Source organism: Sipha flava, unplaced genomic scaffold (assembly GCF_003268045.1).
Source record: "Sipha flava isolate LNK unplaced genomic scaffold, YSA_version1 277_pilon_pilon, whole genome shotgun sequence".
NCBI lineage: Eukaryota > Metazoa > Arthropoda > Insecta > Hemiptera > Aphididae > Sipha > Sipha flava.
Genome location: NW_020272943.1, coordinates 927,320 through 951,670, shown reverse-complemented (window position 1 = coordinate 951,670; position 24,351 = coordinate 927,320). Strand labels below are relative to the sequence as shown.

Here is a 24,351-nt window from a genome sequence, read left to right as displayed (position 1 = left end):
TTTGAATTAACAATGTTTTTTTTATTTTTTATTATTTTAACTTTGATGATTCTCCTGAAAGTTTTTACTAATCGTATGACTCATACAATGATTATGGCTTATAGCATACACAAGAAGTGTTTCACGATGAATGATTGTAGCTTTGTATAATTAATTTGTATAGTCTAGAAATATTATTCCAATTGTTTTGAAGTAATTTGTTTTCGAAATTGTTGGACGACAATAAATTGTTTCTGTTATATACTTAAAGTTAAAAGTACCATGTGCCTTGTGACCACATTTTATCGAGTACTTAGGACATTTTGTTCAACCCTTTCACTATGGTCAATATTTGTCAGTGGCGCACGGCGGCCACGAACAATGTATTGTCATGCTATCTTTGCCATTGTTATAGCTGACAGACCGTGTCTAGGTATACGTTTAACAGACTTACGGTCATCATTACCTGTGCATTTGCATACATGCCTATAATGCTTTTTGTATAGCATTCGTTGAGACTTCAAGAAGCGCACACAATGTCTCACGGTAAGACGATCGTCGAAACATTGTTCGCAAACACACACACACACACACACCATATTACATGTTTATACATATATGTACACTATACTTGTGCACAGAAGGTATTTAAATTATAACGTCTTCACGTACATGCGCTTCCATTCAATGTGTTTCGTCTGCCACGGCCGCCGTTATTCGGTAGTCTTGGTACTACAAGTCCATTCATCGATATAACCAAGCACTCTTTGAATGAGACAGTGTATTGGGTAGCCCTATAACGACGACTATGGTCGGTGCAATGACCTGTCCCCGGGTAATATACTTATATATATATTCGTGTATATAATACTGCTTCTAGTCAAATAATAATAATAGACCATTTATTGTTTTATGCATTCAGAATTATCTAATATATGGGAATAGTAGCTTTTTTTTAATTGGTATTGTGTTTCAGTTACAATAATTATTTTTAACTATTTTAACATGACATTAAATGCATAAGAAGGGATCTTGATAAGAATAACACAAGAACTTGGTACAGTGGTCGGATGATGTACAGTAGTCGGATGACTGATATAGATGAATTATTTTACTATACGTTTGAAATCAATGTATAATTGGTCTCAGAATGCAGTAATGAGTAAATAAAGGACTATTTTATATGTATCTAAAGATAGTTTATAACACTATATTGGTATATCTACATTATCAGGTTGATTAAATAAATATTTAAAATTAAAAATATGGATATTAAACTGTTGAAATGGTTATTATGATAAGTAAATAATGTTTTTTAAAAGTCAGTTAAATAAAAAGTTCATTCAAAATCTAAAAAAAAATACGATTTACACGCATAGAAATAAATTGTTTCGGGTGCATAGGTTATACATTTTGCATATATTATTAATACATACGTAATACGATAAAAGTGATAGTAAATCGACTAATGGAAAGCTCTTAAAATTGCAATGCTTCGAAAGAATTTGTCGAATCGAAATCAATAATTTATTGTATGTTAATATATTATAGATAAGCTCACTATATAGTCTCTACTTGGGCGGTCTGTACAATCTAATTACTGTTTATTTTTTCGATTATTGTTTTTAATTCATTTTTCGTGCATAATCTTCACGCGGTGGCTGCAGGCAATTGGCTTAATTTGATATTCATATTTCAAAACAAAAAATATCGTTTAGACTATGAACCGTAAGCCGGGCGCATAAGTTTTGGAAGTCGGATAAAAATGTATGAAAAAAAAAAAACTAAGAACCCAACGAATTTAGATCGCTCGACCAACAAGAAATTTCGAAAAAAGTTTGTTATTTATTTTTTCTATTGTTTAAACATATGGTTTGTGTACACAATTTCGTTTTACCGGTCATACCAGTTTTGGGAGAAAGTCCCAAAACTCGCGGCGCGAGAGATTCCACCGGTGGCGGTGGCGGCGGCAGTGACGACGATTGGAAATTGTAGGCGGCAGCAATGACCATCGCCTGGTAATTTTTGTTTACCATTTTTATTATTACTACGATTTCCGCTTGTTCTGTTTCTTCTCCTACCAAAGCTTTCGCAGAATCCGTTGATTTTCCACGTACACGTCATTACTCGACTTGAGGATGGACGCAGAGGGGCGGAATACCCCAACTAATTTTCAGAAATTTTAGCGTCCCCGTACTATTATTACGTTATTGTAACGCTTTACACATTTTGGGGACGCTCTTTTTTCACAAGTAACTAGAGTCCCTCTTCGTTGCACGTGATATGTGCGATCGCTGGTATTTTTCCCGCTGCGGTGCTGCAGGGTCGATCATCGTCCCGCCGCCGTTCTTTTGGTGTACTCGGCGACTCCGCGAACCGTTCACCGAGAGGACAATGATTGCACGGCTGCGCAAGTCTATTTTGAAAGACCTGCGTAATCGTACGTACGCCGTCGCCGCGGTCGTGAGCTACCCGAGAGAAAAGAAAACATGTAGGCAAAAAAAAAAATATATAAGAAGAAAAAAGTAACAAAACGGTGCGCGCACGGGTCCGCGGTGCGGAGCGCTAGTGTATTGCGACGGGTACGTGGAAGAACGGTTCTCAGGCGACGTGCGCGGCCAGTGACAATCGCGGTGAGAGTCGTGATACAACCTTTCAACAAGACGAGCGTCGTCGTCAGTGGTCGCGCGAACGTTACACGCTCCTCTATTCGTCCTTCGCTCGCCACCCCCGCGGATCGTTTTATATTATTATTATTTTATATTTTTCTCTATCTCTCCACCCGGTTACCTCACGTGATTAATGTATCGTTGAAACGATCGCCCGTTGTTAAAGTTTTACATTTTGTTATTTTATTCGCTGTTAGATGTGCATGTTAATGTGTTACAACAACAAGGTGTTGTTATTACCGTCGTCGGTCACCCATCGTTTATGATAACATTTATACCGTAGTACAAAGTTCGTCTCCTCGTCGCGGCGAAATCGGTGTGTTCATTTTTATTCCGTTAATTTTTTTTACCGTCGCGAACCAGTGATATTTTCACGAGGCGAAACGAAAAATCTACTGTCGTGACGGCTAGTGACGGTCTCCGGCGGTTGTCGTTCATCGCAGGTTTGCGATGCGAATAGTCATGATCATGGTCTCGTCGTCCGTGTAATACTCGCGATGTTCGGTCTCGGGTGCAGTGTGCAAAAGAAACCGGCGTACCGGCAGCAGGACGACGTGCACGTCAGGAGCAGCAGCAGGAGTCATGGTGTTCCTATCGCCGTTGCTCGGAGGAGACGCGGTCATTACGCGAAATTTAGGTACACACTACGGTTACTACCGATTTAATGCACGTACAATTATACATGTTTAAACTACCCCGCGATTACCGTCGATCGTAAATCGTTACGTTAATGTTACGCACGCGTTTCGAACGATGGTTAGTGCACCGGGTATGTGTTTCATACCGATACCATTATTGTGGGTCGGTCGAAGTGTTCGAAAAGAATATAATAGTCAGGATTCATTGACATCGGTCGAATTTCCATTGACCACGGCGATGTACGCGTATATATCTGCCGCTGGTCAATGTCATCGAATCCTTTGCGAGACGGAGGCTTCGGACGTGTGTATATGTGGAACAAATTTGATTTGCGGACACAATGATGGTTGGGGGATCACCGTGTATTAAAATTACGTATACACGCACACACACACACACATGCACATACAAACACATGCAAACACGAACTGGACCGGCGGCGGGCAACGGAATGCTCGACTGTACACAATACCATGCTCGGTACAGGTTGATTGAACTCCTCCGGCTATCGCGCGCGATGCCACCAATCCACACAATACGTGAATATCGTCGACGACATTATATTATTTTATTATAAAGAGCCGGTCGCGGTATAAGTCGTCAACCGCTAATGCTCTGCCGAATGTTAACGACGGTTTAGTCAACGGGAAAACGGAAACCATCAACATCTAACGTGTAAAGTTCTATAAAGGGTGGATAGGAGTGGGAGGGGCAGGGCAAATGGCAGCGGATCTGACCGTTTAATGGTAATGATAACAATAGTTTATAACGTCTTGACATCCGCGTGTTAAAATTACGAACCGGGCAACAGCATAAAATATAATATAGTATGTATAATCGAACAAGCATTACAACGATGAGGTGTACAAAAATAATATTCGCTAGTCGTCTCGAATGACCGAGTTTTATCGGGGGGGGTTTTGTTCTCTCGTTTAGACATTCTGCAGCAATAATAACAATATAATGATAATGTATAGTTGGGAAGAAGAAACAAAAACAAAAAAAAAAAAAAAACAAACACACACATTATCGCGATGTCCGGTTACGGTCGACCGCTCGCGGACTCGGTAAAACGGATTCCGTAAAAGGGCGACGACGCGGGCGCGCACCTTGAATTCAGAGGTCCGGAACAATACGGACTTGTTCCGCAAAATATACCTACATTTATCGTATTGTATAGTCGAGTCTTTATTACTGTTATCGTTTATGCATTATATTCTATTCGATATTCACAATTGCTAGCATTTTCATTGTTCTAGTTTGTGTATGAAATTGTCTGAGAACCAACTCGAGAAGTCTATAATGTATATATAAATACACGTCATTTTTATAAAAAGTATTTAAATGTACGCATCTGTGTTTAATCTGAGATTTAGTGCTATTGTTAATGCCACGCGTTGTAGAAATATTCACCGTTGATTTAGGTTTAAGCCAATGTGTTCCGCAAGTATATCAAATCTTCGTAATTACGATATACTTTTGCTCTATGTATGTTAATCGAATTACAGTTTTTTTTATTTTTTTTCAAAACAATCAATCATTTTTATTTTACCCTCCAGCTATCGTTTAGTAAAAGCTAGATTTTCAGAGTTATATAAAATCATACAAGGAAAAACACTTATATTCTTATGGTTATGGTAGCGAACTGCAGTTACTTTAATATCGAAGCATTCAACATAAAAAAAAAAAAGTCTACAAATATATTGTTATGTTACAGCAGAATAGGTAACATATCTTATATTTATAGATTATTGTTGAAAACATATAAAATATGTTGATGGTTAATTAATTAATATTTGACATAAACTTAAAATTACTACATAATACTATAGATATTATAATTAGATATTAATTACGACATTTTATTGATTTCGAGGTTTTCAATCGGTCCTCTTTTATAACAAAGTTTTTAATGAGTTGTTATAAAGTGACAAATTTAACGGACTGTTGGTTGATTTTCTCCAATACAAAAATCATATTGTGTCTATAAAAAAAAATTCATTATATAACTAAAATCGATTGGGAATTATTAGAATGAGACGATGAGGACGTACGAGGCCATAAGACACATTATTTTGCTGATATAAGAAAAACGTATGTAATAAAATAAAACCATCGTTAATCCGAATTCGTACGCAGTATAGAAAACGTGAAAAGATATGGTTAGAAAGATTGGTCTGTTAAATACCTAATTTTCCATTATTTCTATACGCAGGACATTTTATGCGCCACTAAACTTAAACTATTTCGGTGCTGTATTCATTGTACACCAAAATTGGCCTTCGTTTTATATTTTATCATCAATAAATCGTGTGAATATAGTATATACACATTATATCACCTTGATATTTTTTTGTAAATTTTTGTCCTCGAGATAAACATTTGCGCATATCGTTGTCTGTACAGTGAGTTCAAAGACCGTTTTGCTCCGAACACAGCCGCACTGATACACGAAGACTGTTCATTATGTGTTTATGCTCGTTTGCGAAGAAAGTGCCAATATTTGCATTCGTCGTTTATATCATGTACTTATTATATATATATATATATTAAAATACTTTTTAAAAAAAAATTCAAGCTTATCTAGCGGTGAAATCGAACATGTTACGCAACTCTAGAGGATTCGGTTATTTTCCTCTTTTAAGTAATTATTTATACAGGTTCCATCACCATAAAATATAGAATCTCGGAGGCGATATTCATCACGCAGATTAGTTTTGTCACGGGTTGAGACGCTCATCTTTTTTTCTCTTTATTACATCATTTTCCAATGAGCAGATTCTTGGAGAAATTTCTTCTATGGGCAAACAATTGTAATATTATTTAACTTTTGCATTCAGTCTTCGTATTACCTCGGTGGTACACACATCACGCGAAAATGAGCCGTTTTAAAAAAATGTTAAATTTAATTTTTAAGTGTCCGCGCTTTAACGGGCTCGTAGATGTTTTCAAACAATCAATTTTAATGATTATCACGATCAACGAACGTGATAAATGTAGCCTGTAAGTATTTTGAAACGTTATTTTGTTTATGATTACTTGACGATCTAATTATTTATAAAAAAAATCTGTACGTGCAGAATTTTTATTTGAAACCAAAATTGTATTAAAAATTATTCGCGTTTTGTTATTAAATGTTTTAGCACCACGATAAATCGATTTACTCTAATTGCACATTATTATTATGCAGTAGTTATACATGATGCAGATAAATAAATAACTCGATTTTTTTTTTTTTTTTATTTTATTAATAAAACAGCTATATAAATTAGAAATTTATTGAACTAATAAAGTTTCTAAATTTACTAGTTGACCGAGAAATGTGTAATATTTTCTTGAATTACCTAATTTTAAGAAGATAACTCATAAGACCGTTGTGTTTTATACAAGGTTGGTCGTATTATAATGGACATTGTCGTCATATCAAGGAATCATAAAAACATTTTTAAAACATACGAAGATGTAAAAATGTGAATACACTGATGATTTTAACATCTAGTAAATCGTGTAAACAAGTTATACGAATAAATTAAAATTGGACAATTTATATTTTTTTATATATTTTTATTTTTTTATGTGACTGGCAGTTTCACCAAATTCATCTTGTCTAATAAATATTTCACGTTTTTTGTTTGACATGATGCATATTATTTTATTTTTTTATAGTCAATGACTCGAACTGCAGTAATATAATAACCATGGCGTAATTTATTTACGATTTCAGCATTAAATTGTTGTCGATAGATTGTTACGTTCATCATTATTTTTTACTATATTGTACCGAATAAATCCACAGTATTTTTTATTTTATTTTAATCGACCGAAATTTGTATAGTTCAACACAATTTAAAAACCACAAATACCCCAATAAAATTCTTTACCAAACTATAAGCTTCTTAACCTTATTTCGTGAAAAAACACTTGTGTTTACTTTTTTTTTACGTTTGTTCATTTATTTATTTTTTATCAAAATATTATTCACGGACCTTGGGCTCTGCACAGTTCTCGTCCGATGCACAAGTGTAATATAACATTGGTTATGATTCATTTCGTACACAAATAATGTATACGAATACAATATATTTTTCGAATCGTAATATAATACTAACCGTGTACAAATATATTTTTTTCTACACAGAATGTGTGTCACCTTAGTGCTCTTGTGGATTACGCGAGTGTGATTATTTTTTTTTAATCTTTTTTTTTTCTTTTTTTTTTCCGTAAAATTCTCCACAGTTATACGTTCTCGGTACGTATATAATAATAATATGTTGCTGTAAAGTGTATAGTGGCGTACACGTGGAATATAACTGTCCGGTCGGACGGCGGACCAGTCGCGATGCAATTATCCGCGTAATGGCTTGGCGCGTCTCGGTCGTACGAGTATAAACATATTTTTCATGCCGTCCAATTGACCGATATTGGAAATGCTACGCAGACAAATACATAGTAAACGACGCGTCGCGTTTATTTTTATTCTAATGTCCGTTTACCTGCACGTACGCTCGGTTGTATGCAGTTTATGGTTATCAAATATATGTCTTTTTAGCCCAAAGAAACCTGGCTGTGAAAAAATTTACATACCGATTCGGTCGGCTCACGGAATGCGTGTTGCTTCAGCAACGTTTACGTCGGCGACGGGGGAATTCGTTTTACCGCGTTTTCGTGAATCTAAAAAGAACGGAAGAAAACATTAACTTCGGAATATTCAGCATGTTCTATTAGATTTTTATTATATTTTGAAATAATCGATTGACCCACACCAACGGTTGTTAACCTTAATACTGTAATGCGCCATGGGCATAACGTATCGCGCGTAGATAGATATATTGTAAATATAGACATAGTAAACACATTTTAACATTTATTATTAGCGTCGTTTAGATTTGATTTGATTTGATTTTTTGATGTCGTAAATAACAAGACCATTGGCTATTATTATCAGCGACGTAGCTTTGCCCTAAGAGTATTTTGCCCGAACAAGCGAATACGGCAGTATAAGTCGTGTATGTAATAAATTATAATCATCGTCGTAGTTGAAAATATATATATATATATAGATCTTTATGTATGCTGTTCATTGTTTGATCGTCTACGATATTTTAGATTCATTCTCAACAGTGTTTCACCAACGCAAAAGTTGTAAATGCAATATTTTCGAGAAAATTACCGTATCATTTTTAAATAATTAAATTTGATCCGTCACATTTTATAGATTTTATTTCAAAACGAAGATTAACTTTCGACATGGCCATCATTACAAGTGTTCCAATTTTTTCGAGATTTGTCCAATGGATTATATTGTATGATGTATTTTTTATAACATACATAGTAATTATATAATATATATATATATATATATATTATGCGCTGGTTTTAATTTGATTTACTTACTGCTGCTCCATTATCTTTGGAATTTCCAGTTTGAGATATTCGTTTTCCATTTTTAATCGTATGTTTTGTATAGATCGAAAATAAGTTCCGTACGTTCCGTACGTATTCATATAAGTGTGTTTCAAAATGTATTCAATCACGACGGCGTTTATCGCATGAAAATACAGAGAAAAAAAACCATGTTTTGTTTTGCCCCTAACAAATTGGTCACATGTGAGCTACTTTTTACGATAGCAATCAACAAGTGCGTGATACTTCAGTAAACAGTATTTGCGTTAAAGACCATATTTTTATTCGAAATATTATATTTTAGTACACGTTAAAATGACCTTTTTATTTCGCCTGAATTTTTAAATTTACATTATTTTATGTCTACTTCTAAACCAGTATAATAATCGTAAAAACTGTATTAGATTTATTGAATTTTATTGTTTACGGTGAGAATTTGATTAAAAAAAAAAAAAAAAAAAATCTGTTGTAATAAATTAATATTTAATTTGGAGAAAAATTTAAAAATGAATTAACTAATACAAGTTACGCGGAAGAAATATGCATTTATTTGGAAACGGTACACACTACTGGGAACCCAAGTACTTGTTAATATCGTGTAAAATACGTTCATCGAGTAATATCTCGACAATAACTGTACTCATAACTCCACGGTAAAAAAAAAATGGTAGGGATTCTCCTATGTTTCCACGGAATAGTTCCGCTGCAGTGACCGTAAAAACGACGACGATGATGATGGCAACGACGCACAACCAAGTACATATATTATCATGTTTTTTTTTTTTTTAGCACGTATCTCGGGGTTTGAACTTCCCACCGAAATGTTTCGGTCACGATTCGCACCCGGTTTTCAGCTCATCCTAACTCGTGAACTATTGCTTTATCGTTTATACGGTCCCAGCGCGTAACTAACGATTTCGTATTGTCGTGTCGTGTCGTTGTAATTATACATACGTGTACCGGTACGAAAAACAAAAAACATGTTCCTGTGTCCAGACTTTGGCGAGTTAAATATTTTTCCCGGTTCCGCCGAATAGCAACTGTCCAAATCCAAACGAGTTAACTAACTATTATTATTGTTATTATTTTTTTTTTTTTTTTTCGCGTCCGTTAAATAGCAAAATAAAGAACAAAAAAAACACCAACGTTAACGTCAATATTTATTCTTAATCATCTTGAAAGTTTATGTAATGTTGATACTTTGTGTTTCAATTATCAACGATTTCCACGAGTTACACGAATTGGTATCGACTGCCACCACCACGTTAGCTGACAAAACGGTGTTCAGGGTCGGTCAACAGTGCCGTAAAAACCGGGTGTGCAGATTGTGCATTGCTCACAGGCCCCGATATAGGGCCTCAAAAAGTCAAATGCTCAAAAAACGTATATCGATACTCAAGATTTTGATTTGCACACAGGACTTTAGTTCAGTTACGACACTGTCAGTTAACCTGCTTTTTCAACCCGAAAACCGCCCAACCGTCGTTCCTCGGACGATACGATACGATACATCCGTATAATAAATATTAGTGAATTAAGGCTATATAACGAACGGGAATTATTTTCGAACGCGAATTAATGAAAAACGCGTCCAAGTCACTTATTTAATTCTATTCGAAAATAATGCGAACGGATTAATCAATATGACGTGTTCTAACAAGAACTTGCTATCGCTGTACATTTCAAATATACATAAATTATTATTTCGATTCACATAGCGTGTGTATGCGAGCGCGATGCGCATTTAATAATTGCAATTGTAAGTGTGCCGTCGTTCAACGATTTGCCAATCGTAAAAAACGATTAGGTACCGGTACGGATGAATGTAAATATTATTATTACTATTCAGCTGGACCGCTATTATTTGTTGCGTTTAAAGTTCACGAAAAGTTCAACTGTACGGAGGAGATACAACGTGTATACACATGTTGCCGTGAGAAAATTACACAGTTTCCGGACTCTTAATCACTGTCTTGTATGTTTATTGTAAATATGTTATATACACCAACTTAACTCTCTTAGCGTATATTACGGCGCATTGACACGTCTTTGGTTCAGTGTTTCGAACAGTAAAAAGTAATTTAATAATATAATATGTTACTTCACTTTTCAAAATGTCATTAATTTTATCGTATAATAGTAACGTCTAAAAATGATTAAGGTTTCGATCGTTTATAATACGCTATATCTGTAACTATTTATACGTAAATGTATATACGTTTCACTAATCATGCCGATCGTGCAATAATAAAATATTGTAACATACGTATATTTTTTCTTTCCGAGTGTCCGACGTAATTACATATAAAAATACATTTAAGTATATTATTTGTTCAGCCTTAGATGACCGGAAACTGTATTATTAGGTGATATCTAATATACTTAATACATATAAACGACAAAATATAAGCATTATTCTCATTTACGGTTTTACAAAGTCACCACTTTTAAAACAACAGCTACTATATATTCTATATGTATACTATACTATATATTATTTTATATATTTGCTAGTTGTACACATAGATACCTATACAATTCGCATCACGATCATGAAAATAAAAAATGTCTGTAATTAATTTTCATCGTAGTTACCCTGCTCGAATAGTGATTGACATAAAATTTGACCTTATTAAATCTACTATTGGAGTCCTACGACGTAGAATTTATTTTACTTTTAATGATAGCAATAATTAGTTTTAACTTTCAAATATAGTAATAAGTGGTTATTTCATGTATTTGTAACTATAGAATTTTTTTCATAACTTTACAGCTTTCACGGTTAACAGTGCAATCATTAATTTAACTTATTTTCTCCTGTATTAATGATAAACATCTTCAAATAACCCATTTTGACACCGTAATCATTTATTTTACGTCACGTAAAGTTTGATTGGTTTTCAATTTATAGAGCAAAATAACGGTGTTCCGAACTTAAAAAGGTTAGTAGGTATGGGTGTATTTATCACGAGAAATAACTGAGTATAAATCAAGCTTAATAGTTTCTAAAAGTTTATAATAACGCACATGTGGTAGAAAAAAATGACAATTTTTAATTCTTTAATAGTTTTAACACACATAATAGTTATTTTCTAGATATAGTGACATAATAGTGTACGAATATTTTTTATATCTTGACCCTTTTCGTCAAAAGTCACGTTCAGCCTGTCATATGCATACGTCGGATATAAATTGTGAAAGAGTCAATACGATTTTCCTAGAACATTAATATTTTTAAATTGTAAGCGGTTCGTCTAGGAATATGTCGAAAGTATTGAGTGTAAAACGTATACCAAAACGGATTAACGTCATTTTAGTCATTTGATTTATGATTTTTTCACACAAAATAAATAATGCAAAGACCAGATAATATGTTAATATTACCATATTCTATTTGTGTAATTTATCTGTAATAATAAATCATAAGATCTCGACCTTACTGTATAACGCATAAATATACTTGTAACTGGTTTACACAACCCGTTACGGTCAACCCAACGTAACGTACTTACGAGCTTTGTCGTGCCATCGCTAAAAAATATTAGAAGAATTAAGAAAGAAAAATGAAACCACGTTTAAAATGCATGTACGCGAACGCTTTCTGTTCGCATCCAAACGTGTAGTAGGTACTACACGAAAAATCTTTAGACCATATGTTTGAATACCTTACAAAATCAGTGTTCGTCGTTGTGATCGCACAACCGATCAACCCCTACAGTGATTTCATTTCATTTAATATGTGCACACTTTTTTTGTCTCTTTTATAATAAGCTTCTGACTGACGGTAATGTTGCGGAAGAAAAAACAAATGAAAAAAAAATTATGCTCGTTTTTTTACGTACTACGAATTGTTTTGAACAATGTATATGGCTGTATATGTATATGTTTATATATATTTGTATATGTATATGGCTTTACGCGGACGAATAATTGATCATAATATATTTTCGAGACGTTTTTGATCCTCTGTGGCCGATTGTGTTGCGCGTTTATGTACCCACGAAATATTCGCATTATCAGGCGATACTATAACCCAATGGTTTCATTTCTATTTCAGCGCAAACACTCAGATGGACAATGACGTCACGCCCGTCTACCTGGCCGCGCAAGAAGGACACCTGGAAGTGCTTAAATTCCTTGTGCTGGAAGCTGGGGGATCGCTGTACGTGCGGGCTAAAGATGGCATGGCACCCGTACACGCCGCCGCCCAGATGGGATGCCTTAACTGTTTGAAATGGATGGTAAGTTTGAATTAATTGATCGAAAACGGACGAAACATCTCGTGAGTTTAAAACAGGGGCGTATTTTAGGAAAGGCGAAGGGGCGATCGGCCCCCTGAATACTTATTTAAGGAATTGATTATATTTGAGATACCTACACATTTCAATTTTTTTTAATGTGGATCATTTTATAACGAAATCAAATTACGCGTGGCTATGAGTATTGAATTGGACTTTTTTTCGGGTCCATACTAAGTGAAAAAATCACAGGCGTAACTTTCAAAACACAGTCAAGTGTTAAAAAAGAACTACTCAAAAGCCGATTTTAAGTGGATCCGACATTAGAAAAAAAAAACTACAAATATTAAAAATTCACCGGATTTAAATATTACCAACAATTTTATTTGTAAATTTTAAGCCCGAATTAAAGAAAAACTTTGAGTCGCTCCTCCCCCTCCTGGAAATAAGTCTAAATACGCCACTGGTTTACGAGCAGTAACACGTTCGAAACGCACGTTGTGTTATACTACTTATTGCCCGCGTTACTAATTTGATCATGTCCGTCGTGAAATTAAAGAGCACATAAATAGTTCCTCGATATACTTTTCGTCTACATAAAATAGCCGTTTATTCCAATATATTTAAGCTGTTGACCCACTATGCGATCATAACCATATAACGTGCATACGTGTATGATTTATATTTTTATGTTTTATTACTATTCTCCGTTTTAATAACATAATTCGAACAACTGTTTTACCAGACTGTACGTGTAACGTATCGAAGTATCGTGGGCTATGTGAAATGTGTGATGTTTAATTATAATACGAAAACACGCGGAAGTCTCGGGATATGTATCGTATCCACGTGGGATTTTTCACATTTCTATGACTCGGTTATAGTTTAACTTTCATAAATTCTTATGATATTTGTTTCATATTTTATGCATTCTATATTCAACATGGCGTATTGTTGTTGTGTCTGTGCAACATAATTACAATTGAATTACCATTTTGTATAAATATTTATGCTTAAGCGCAAAAATACGTTTCATAACATCCATTATTATTTCCACCGGCATTTCATAAGAGTCGAATGTTGCACACGGGTTCGCGAACACGTTCAATGTACGATGAACGTATTAGAATTTTTCGTCACCCACGCAATTAAGAGGACCACGACAAAAGACTTTGCGTGCACACGTAATGTTGAAAACACGAACTCGCAAAGTTGTTCGCACTCCTATCGTGATGTTTCGCCAAGCGTTACCGACGTTCTGGGGGGTATTGTTGTCGGTTTACCTACGGTTTTACGATCACGGATCTCGTCCGGTACACCTCCCCCTCCCCCCCAATCCACCCGTCGTACAAGTTTACGGGTGTTTTCGTTTTATTTCGATTTCCGCGTAAACGCGAATCGTACGGTTAACGGGAATCCGTTGGTGGCGCCGTAAACATTATAAAACATATGAAATGTGCACGTTTGAACAGGTCAGAGATCAAGGAGTCGACCCGAACCTGAGAGACGGCGACGGCGCGACGGCGTTACATTTCGCTGCGAGCAGAGGGCACGTCGACACGGTGCGGTGGCTGTTAAGACACGGTGCCAACCTGGTCGTAGACAAGTACGGCAAGAGCCCGATCAACGACGCGGCGGAAAACCACCAGATGGAGGTGAGCGAAACTTCCTATTTCCAGTCGACCGTCCCGTAACGTAACGCTGCGACGTTTGTCGTCGGCTAACGGTTCGGCTATAATAACACGTGATCATAGCTTATGCGCGGGAGACTGCGCGTACGCACTGGCACGCATAGTGTCGTGCGTACCTACCCTACATTCTCGCGCACGCCACACGTCGGCAATCAACCGTTTCGTCATGAAAATATATAATTACGTTGCGCTCGTACACTCGGTTCGGATGAAATTATGGTCCGGGTTCGTCCCACTATCCACTCGTCGAGATTCAAATATTTTATAAAACTGCAGTTTAAATGTTACCGACTCGCGCAAACACGGAAACATCCGTCCGCCGCCTTTAAATGCACCGACGATGTTTCGGGTTTCGTTATCGTCGACCAATTTTTGCGGTCGTCCGCGTGCAACGTTCAGCTGCTCGCGCTGAATCGTCGGATCGCGATCGTCATAACAATTAATAGGTCTCGTGTGGGAATGAATTAGGCGCGCGTAAGAATTTATATTATTTTTCCGCGTTTACGTGTACAACGTGTCGAGGAAGAAGCTCGTTCGAGTAATAAATATAATCATTACATACCCAATTACCTGTTGTTGTTGCCGAAACGTGAACGTGTTCGATGAGGTCCACCGTTGTAAATCGACGCGTTCGGTGAATAAAATCAATTTCACGCGCTGACATTGTGTAAGTATACAGCTGGTGAACACCGCTGTCGAACAGTCTAAAAACACGTTGTTAAATACCTCTCATTGTCGACCCACCGACTTGTTGTTCTGCGACCAAGAAATCATAATACAATATTATTATTTACCAGCAACTTATAAAATTTCCCATAACGCACCGTGGCGAGGAAAAAAATAAGCATATTTGTCCTCGTCTCCGGGATAATTAACCCAATTAGGCCGTTGCAGTATAGGTATAACGTTTCCGCGGTTCGTTAAATACCACGGTCATGGTATTTACCCAGCTATTTATCTATGTTTATTTAACGTTTGTGCATAATATCTTTACGTATGTACGTACGTGATGATGATGACCGTGGGCGGATGATGATATTCTGGTGCGTCGGTCGGTGAAGTCTACAGGCGGACATTCCATTGTCGACGCTCTGCGACGTTCATGTTCCAATAACCTTTCGAATCGCGGCGATACCCCAGACTAACCTTGATGGACGCAGCAAGTGAATGAACGACACGGACTGCCGGTGAAAAACGAAAGCTCGAAGCTTTGGACGATTGTTCACTTTCCCTTGCGCGCGCAACGAGATTGTACTAATACCGCCACTACGCCCAACGACGATAATAACTAATAACTAATAATAATAATAACTAATTGTCGTGGACGTTTAATAACGCGAACCGAAATAATAATAATAATAATATTAAAAAAAATAATGTAGGCCCATATACGCTCGCGAAATGTCGACCGCAAATGAATTGCTGCCGTTTGCATCATCTCGTACGTACCATACCGTACAGGCGTTGTGTAATCCGCCGATACGTAAGCACCGTAACGCGGTATACTGCCGTGCGTGCGTGTTTTTAAACGCAAATACGTGTAACCCTTTCGAAACGTAATATTCCATCCGCGTGTTACGCGCATCCCAATGTAATATTTCTGTTTGTGCACTATAGTGTCTGAACGTATTGGTGCAACACGGTACCATGCCGGATTATCACGACGAGAAAAAGAACGGCCGATTGTTGGGATGTACGTGCCGGAAAGAAGAACCGAAAACACGAGTGAGTACATCGCCATTATCGTATTTCGTTACTGCTAATAATGTACGCGCGCGTTTCTGTTGTGTGACTTATGGGGCGCGCAATCGTTACCGGTACGTCTCTGGTCGAACACGTTCGTTCGATTGTACGTGTAATGTGATCATGGTTACAGTAAAAACTCGATCAACCGTCACTGTCGGGATCGGGACTACGACGGTTAATCGAATAAGCGGTCAACAGACATTTTAAATTCAATTTGAAATAATTAAAAATATATGTAATATAAAAATAATATAATAAATATTATTATAATTTTAATTTTTTTTTTTTAAATTTTGCAATAAACGTACATATTTTACAACCTGGTATTTTCAGAAAAATATAATACCCATATACACTAAATATTACACGTCATTCTAAACACTACTTAACTAAAACTAATCATTTTAAACAAAATAATCTGTTATTTTCGTTTGTTTTTTATTTAGACTTAAGCTTTTTTAGCTGTAATATTTCGTATTTTATGTAACCGTAAAACCGCGTTACTCGTAAGTCACTGATTAAATTAAGCTAAAAATAATTAAATTTGTTCGTTCACGTCGCATTTATCGCATATTTTGAATATAAGAAAAAAATTATATACGCTTGACAGTCGCCGCAACAAGTTTATCGCGATTGCCTCATTACGATAGCAATGACGGACAACAGAGACGGTTAATCGAATGACGGTTGATCGAGTTTCTACTGTATATCGTAATGCACTGTCGGCGTACGGCAATATCCAATACTTAACTCGATCCGCATCGTATTAAACATGTTTGCTGGCATTAGCCGCGAACGACTTGTGTGTTATGGAGTTGACACGAGATCGTACTCGGTTTCCTCTAGACGCTCTGCAGGTTCGACGTACAATTAAACAGCGGTTCAATACGACTACCAATTGCTATCGTCGCCGGTGCTCGTATAAATGTGACGCGCGATTTTTTCATTTCAATTTGAAAATGGAAAACGAGTAAGCCGTTCATTCGGGCACGCGATCCCGATAGCGTATGATTAGATTTTGCATCGCCGTCGAATAATGATAATAGTCGTATCATGACGGACGAAGGAATAATAAAAAAACGTACCGTTTTTGTACAGTGCTCATTTGCCGACTGCGTGAACTACAAAAAGAGCCAGGAACCGTTTTATCTTCATCCCCCGTCGCCGGTGTCCGGTCATCTGCAGCCTCAGCAGAACGGCACCGGACGCGGCAAAGTGGCGGTCAAGGACGGCCTGTACGTCGTGAACGCCGCGACGGCGACGGTACAGCAGCAGCAGCATCATCATCAGATCGGCGGATGCAAAGCCAACACCGCGCCCGTGGTCGTAGCCGTCGAACCGGCTCAATCCGTGCAACAGCATCAGCAGCAAGGACCGTTTTATTTGCATAATCCGAACGGTGTGATCGACAACCCGGTTAAGGACATATTCGCGGCGGACAAAACCGCGTACGTGATCGCTGCTGGTTCTCCGCCGCCACCACCTCCGGCCGTTGGCCTCAACACCATGACCGGTAAGAGCCGCGATCCGTTATTCGAATATTTTAATTGCTGTCGTTACGTTATGAAACGACGCGTGCGCTTATTACAATATATTGTTGACGTCGTGAAATGTACCGAATAAATGATTGACCACTCTCGTTTTCGGCGATGGTCGTGAGTAGGTAATATTATAACGTTGCTAACTTTACGTAATAAGTGCGCTCGTCGAGTTCTCTGATGTTCGTTAAAATAATTAAGCAAATTGTTACCGCGCGGTAAGCCGATAAGCGCGCAATATCCGTCGCGCCGACAATAACAAAAATCTTGACAACTCCTCCGGTTCTTATGATACTTGAAACTTTGTAATGCTGTACAATCGTTTTATTTATTTTTTTTTTTATCTCGTCGGTTTCGACAACAGTGCACTACTCGATAATATTATAATTATCTGTAGCAAACAACACGTATAGCATTAATCAGCGCGTAAGTGCATTTTTTTCGCCTTAATTTTACCGCATAACGCATATGTACGCGAAAATACGCGTGTTGCACTCGAGTCGCGTGAACACTATTATTAATTTTGCTGTTCTCCATCGGTCGCGTCGTCGGTACATCGCGTTACTTAAACGGAATATCGTAAAACTATCGGACACGCGGCCGATCCCGTATTTAGCCGATTTAGGCGCGCGCGCGTTGATAAACGTTTTGCGACAAAATCGGTGGGCGCGTGCGAATTTAATTTTTTCAAATTCATTTGTAACGAATAAAATATGAAAAAAAATACAAAATTTACCGCCACCGAATCCGGTGCTCGTCGTTGCGCACTCAACGTCAGTCGCCACGTCGCTTCTTTCTTATCTGACCGGAGATAACGCGTACTTTGCGCGCGTGTACAAAGAGCCGAGCGCGCGTTCGCAGTGTTCGTCCGCCCGCCAAAGCCCGTCATGGTCGTCGACATTTGCGCGGCGCTTTCGTCGTGTCCCGCGCGACCGCTACGGTACCGGTGGCCGGACGGCGCGCGCTACTGCCACGCGAACGCGTCCACCACCGCGGCCGCCGACGACCGGCACGAAGTGTCGTCACTGTGCGGCCCGGCCGGCACGTTCACGTCACTAACGGTCACGTCACCCGTTTTGGTGTCCGCAGTCAAGGTGGAGGTGCACAGCAGCAACAGCAGCTCGGGTGCCGGTTCGGACGAGAACCTGAGCTCGTCGTCGTCCGACCGGTGCAGCGATCCCGGAACGGCGGCTGGCGAGAACGATTACGAGGACATCTACGAGGTGAGGCACCGCGCCTCGTCCGGTACTGTCGGCGTCGGCCATCACCAGCAGCATCAGGCGCACGGCCGTGGCAAGGATTCCAAGAGCCCTAGCCGCGATTCCGGCAGTCACAGCCGCTCCGGGTCCATGAGTTCCACTGGCAGCGGAGTCGGCGGTGGCCTGGGCGTCGTCGGATCAGGTTCTTCCGTGGTCGTGCTTCATACTACCACCACTGGCGGCACGGCGATAAACTCGCCCGCGACCGTCACGAATGTCAACGTCCAGTGTTCCAACACGACCAACAGCACCAATAGTACCATGATCAACGACACGTCCAACTTGATCGAGTGCTACGAGTCCGTCGGCGCTATGACGCCAGGTACGTATTTCGGCTGAACCCCCTCCCCTATCCAGTGAGTGATCTTGTAATATTGATGCTCTGGTCGTCAGTGGCTAGTCCATCGACTTTTCAGGTATTCAAGTGGGAAGTAAAAATCGTACACCAATGACTTATATTTGTCTTTTAAAATGATTCGAAACAATTTCATTGCATGCACTATACGTATCTCGAGTCCTGTTGAACGTTGGTACTTGTATCTCTTGTCTCAAAAACTGTGACACTGCAGTTTATATATAGTACCTATTCGTTGCGTTTTCATCGAAGGAATTTAACAGTATTAATAAGTGTTGTAAAAAAAACTTTTCACACAGCCCCCACTTCATATGAACTTGGATATATGATACGGTGTGGTATTGAAGATTAGGTTCTTATTTGTTTTCTTTTTATGTGGATTTTATAATCTGTATCAAGATTAAATAATCTCTTCTTCTTCTTGGTTTTATGACTCTTCAAGAGTTTTCTTTTTTTTTAAGATTGAATAATACATTGGTCAAATGCGCATTGACAAAAGTATAATAATCACTGCACTCAGTTCACTCAATACTCTCGGAAGTCTTGTTCTAAAAAAGTCAAATTGTATAACAAAGGTTAATTCTATACAAATCACTAGGTATGGTCGATTTTTTAATGCTGTTCTGTTCTATTAAACATTTCTCTACGTGTTTTCCAATCACTCACGTTCACTAACGATACGATTGCCGAGAACAATTTTTTCTGTTTGAACTTAAACGATACCATATTGCTCCGCATTGCCACTCTCTATTTTTATATAACGATTTTATCGGATTCATATCGAATTCGTACGATTTGAAAACGACTCGTAAAATTCGTGCATTAACATATGTTCATTATTAAACATTCACTTACTGCTATCCTGTTTTATAGTATGTAATCGATTTTACCGTCTAATCATTACACGCTTGTCTCGGTAACGCTTAATAATCTTGTAATATTTTATAAGGTGTATGCACACGCCAATACCGTACACACAGTTTCTGACCTAATTAACAACACTGCAGTCGTAAGCCGTAATCGTGATTTTATCTACGAATTTCACATTAGCTCTCGAACAGGACGGTTACAAAAGTTGTATAAAACGTAAAATTAGAATTTTAATATTAACATGAAACGCGTTGAAACGTTTATGGAACAATAAAACGATAAAAATCATGTTATTATCCGCGTGATGCTGCGTGAACTCGGGCACAGATAGTAGCACAGAAGTGGGTAATTAATTTAAATAATTGGTGCGCACGAGTAAACGGCAAAGCTAGAATAACGTTAACGAGATTATAACGCGGCCGTTGCGTTCAAGGGATTTCACGTAGGCGTTTGCGTACGAACTGATGATCGATAAATCGATAAACACTACACGGCGACGAAGATTACTCTCCGCGATCCGAGTGGGCTAAACCAGTGGTTTTCAACCATTTTCAGATCGCGACCCCCCCCCCTCATTTTTTATTCTTCTGTAATGCGACCCCTTCAAAAAAAAAAAAATTTGATTTAATTACCGATAAAATATTTACATGATAAACAAAATAATTTACTTAGTTTTTTCTTTTAAATAATATGGAAAAATCATTTCATCCATTACTTTTGACGACCCCTAAACCTATAATTCGCGACCCCCAGGTTGAAAACCACTGAACTAAACGATGGGTGCACACGCAACGTGTGTTTGTAATTATGCTCTTTTTCGTTATTCCACGTAGAGTCCGGTGTGTCGAGCGGCTCGCCGTCGGACGTGAGCCATTCGGCCGAGGACTCGGACCCAGAGGTACCCGGCCAGCACCACCATCACACGCTTCCGCTGCACGCGGCCGTTCACCATCACCACAAGGAACGGGCGCCCCTCAAGCGAGTGGTGTCCGAACCGGCGACGGGCTCGTGTCCACCACCGCCCCCGCCGCCGATGCCGGTCAACGATTTCCATCGTCAGGTGTATGTTTACGTGCAGACGGCCCGCAACCAATCGACTCGTAAGTAAAAACAAGACGAATTTAAAAAATAGAAAACACTTTCAACCGTCCTGCGGCGTATAAAACGCGTTAGAATAATAGCGATAAATGACCACTGCGCAGCAATAGCAAATATTATTACGTGTATATCACGAGAGAACACGGACCACGCCCGTACTGCAGAAAGACGGAAACGTCATACGGGTCAATGTCTGGTGATTGCGAATCGTACTCGGTGTCGACCGTGATTTTCCTCTGAGGCTATTGATGTTTTCTTTCTCTCTCTCTCCTTTTTACCATGATCAAGGGCAATCGGTATTTTTTCCATCTTGGCCAGCGGAAATACATTGCGAGAGGGAACTTAAACTTTCTCGCCCAAAAGTGATAGGAATATAATAATAACTATACACTCGGGGACAAATGCTTTTATAATGTAAATATGTAATCAAATTATATTTAAAACAATCCAAAAGTAAGTAGTTCAGTCAAACATATTGTATTATTGTAGGATAGTATCTTTCGTTGCAAGTATTTTTCGTAGCCGGACTGACAGTGATTATATTCTCCGTACTGTACTGTACTATCTGCACAGCGCGTGTACACGTCATAAATATAAAATATTTAAGTCTCTATCCATCGATTCGGATCCCTCGCGTGTACATTATCTGCTGTACACATTATGCGCATGTATAATTTCGTTTCACACGCTGTTCCTTACGATCTCGCGGAAGACCGTCGGCCCGTGAACAATCAAAAGTCCATTCCGCATCGTACGATATGTGTGCCTGCGCTCGTCCGCCGTTCGCGTTACAACCTACGTGCGCGATGTGCAATACCTGTGCGAACGGATTAATTAAAAACGCGTTTGACCGATAAAAATCGGTCACCGAGTGAACGATTTCACCTTTCAGGCTTTCGCTCGCCCGCAATTATTGCTTTGACCGAGCGCGCGTCGTCTTTGTCTTTTGGCGCGCGGGTGCACGCGATGGCCGAAAACGATTATAATATCGGTGTTCGCGCGCTACTAACCGCCCGCGACGGCCCCGTGGACCGCGACGCGAAATCATCAACACGGCCGTTTCGGTTTCGCAGGTGACTCCGCGGACGGCGGTGGGGCGCAGATGGCCGCGGCCGGACCGCAGCACCAGCAGCAGCCGACACCGTTCATTCCGCCAAAGTTTCCGGCTGCGGGCGCCCACGACGACGGACTCATCAAACCCTCGGAGTACCTGAAGAGCATCGGAGGCGGCGGCAGTGGGTGTACCGGAGCAGCGGACGGCAACGAGGAACTACCGGGACGGTTCGCGAACGCGCCGTTGCACAGGACCAAGTCCGAGTTGTCCGTGGCCGTGCAGCAGCACCAGCAGCAGCCCTTGGCCGCCATCAGCATACACGACTTGCACAGCGTGCAGCTGAAGAAGACGCCGGGCACCGTCAAGATCATGCCGGGCCATCACGCCAGCAACAACGCTTTCGACAAACAATCCGGTAAGACGTTACTCCGGAACGGTCTGGTTGCACTTGTACTTATTAGGTGAATCGTCCGGTTAAAATGTAAAACTTCGGAGTTGTAAATGCAATGTGTGTAACACAATGTTTTTTTTCCGATCGAAAATGAATTTTAAACTCATATCATTTGAGCACACGTATAGGTGACGGCAAAAAGCGTTACTCTTTTTATCTACTACTTCGGCATAAGTTCATGTGTATTATCACTCTTACTCGAGTTCTTCCGCATCATTTTACTCCGTGCCGAAATAACTGCCGTAATGCCGCGTTCATTATTCAGCGATAATCGTCGCGTAGTTTTTTTTTTTTTTTTCAGAAACATTCGTTGAACTTTTAACACGAAACATTCGTTCGCATCTGCATTTTGTACATGTGTATGAGAGGTAAACGCATTTCTATTATTTGTATTCCCGTCCGCTGTTTCTAACAAATCGTCCTCAAATGGAATGTACACACCGCAAACGTTATAACAATAGAACGAATCTTAAGTGAATTGAACGACTGTATTATGTTATTACAGTCGTATAGGATACGTACATTTTTCGTTGCAATGTTTATAATTAAATTTATGCATCCCACGGAGTTATATATCTTTTAACGGTAGAATCGCGTTTTCATTATATTGTTTTGGCGATGAGATTTCGTTAGTATGTCTGACATTAAGTCATTTCAACCCGATACATTATGTACAATTCATTACCAAAATAAAACAATGTTTTGTCAAATCATATTATTATAAAAAATGTATAATCAAATCGTGATATTTTTAAACTGACCGTTTAAAAGAAATTCTATTTCAGATTGTTAATCTGTTATACATTTATATATATATATATATATATATAATACGTATACTGATATTTGTATAGATTTCTATACGAAATAATAATATGATGGGATTGGTTGTGTACGAAAGTGATTCATACTACTTCACGCTCGAATTTATTTGTGTATTATATTAATAGAGTCTGACAATAATAACAACGTATGTAATTAGATGATTTTTGTTGTTATAATAAACATTTTATGGGAATGGTTTTTAATTTCTTCGGCTTTCACTGACTCATGTGGTGTGTTCGTGCACGTGTGTATATTTCATTAGGTGAATTGCCTCCGTTACAAGCGCAGAGACAAGACTTAATCGCCGAACTGAAAATGTCCCAAGATATCAATGGCATCAAAAAAATGAAAGTGGAAAAAGTCAAAATGGATGAAATGAGCGAAAAACAAAAGATCAATGAGATCACCAAACAATTGTCGCCGGACAACATTATCGATCAGGTATGTTATGAGTGCGGGTTTTTTTTTTTTTTTAATGAAATATAATTAAAATCTTCACAATTTATATAATATTTTAGATTTAAATATTGAGTACC

General features: G+C 38.5%; 1 protein-coding gene across 6 annotated transcripts in view; it reads left to right on the top strand.

Moving 5' to 3' along the window:
- The window catches only part of LOC112685478, a 75,307-nt gene that overhangs the window by 46,753 nt on the left and 4,203 nt on the right, over positions 1 to 24,351 (top strand). For 4 of the 6 annotated variants that reach the window (XM_025557378.1, XM_025557379.1, XM_025557383.1 and 1 more), the window contains 8 exons: positions 12,748 to 12,931; positions 14,401 to 14,583; positions 16,237 to 16,344; positions 17,464 to 17,878; positions 18,993 to 19,484; positions 21,221 to 21,487; positions 22,559 to 22,954; positions 24,078 to 24,256. In XM_025557378.1, coding sequence (XP_025413163.1) covers positions 12,748 to 12,931; positions 14,401 to 14,583; positions 16,237 to 16,344; positions 17,464 to 17,878; positions 18,993 to 19,484; positions 21,221 to 21,487; positions 22,559 to 22,954; positions 24,078 to 24,256 — 2,224 coding nt within the window. Of the gene's footprint in view, positions 1 to 2,599; positions 3,286 to 6,150; positions 6,291 to 12,747; positions 12,932 to 14,400; positions 14,584 to 16,236; positions 16,345 to 17,463; positions 17,879 to 18,992; positions 19,485 to 21,220; positions 21,488 to 22,558; positions 22,955 to 24,077; positions 24,257 to 24,351 lie in introns of those variants that run through there. The other 2 variants (XM_025557380.1, XM_025557382.1) reach the window with 2 other exon arrangements.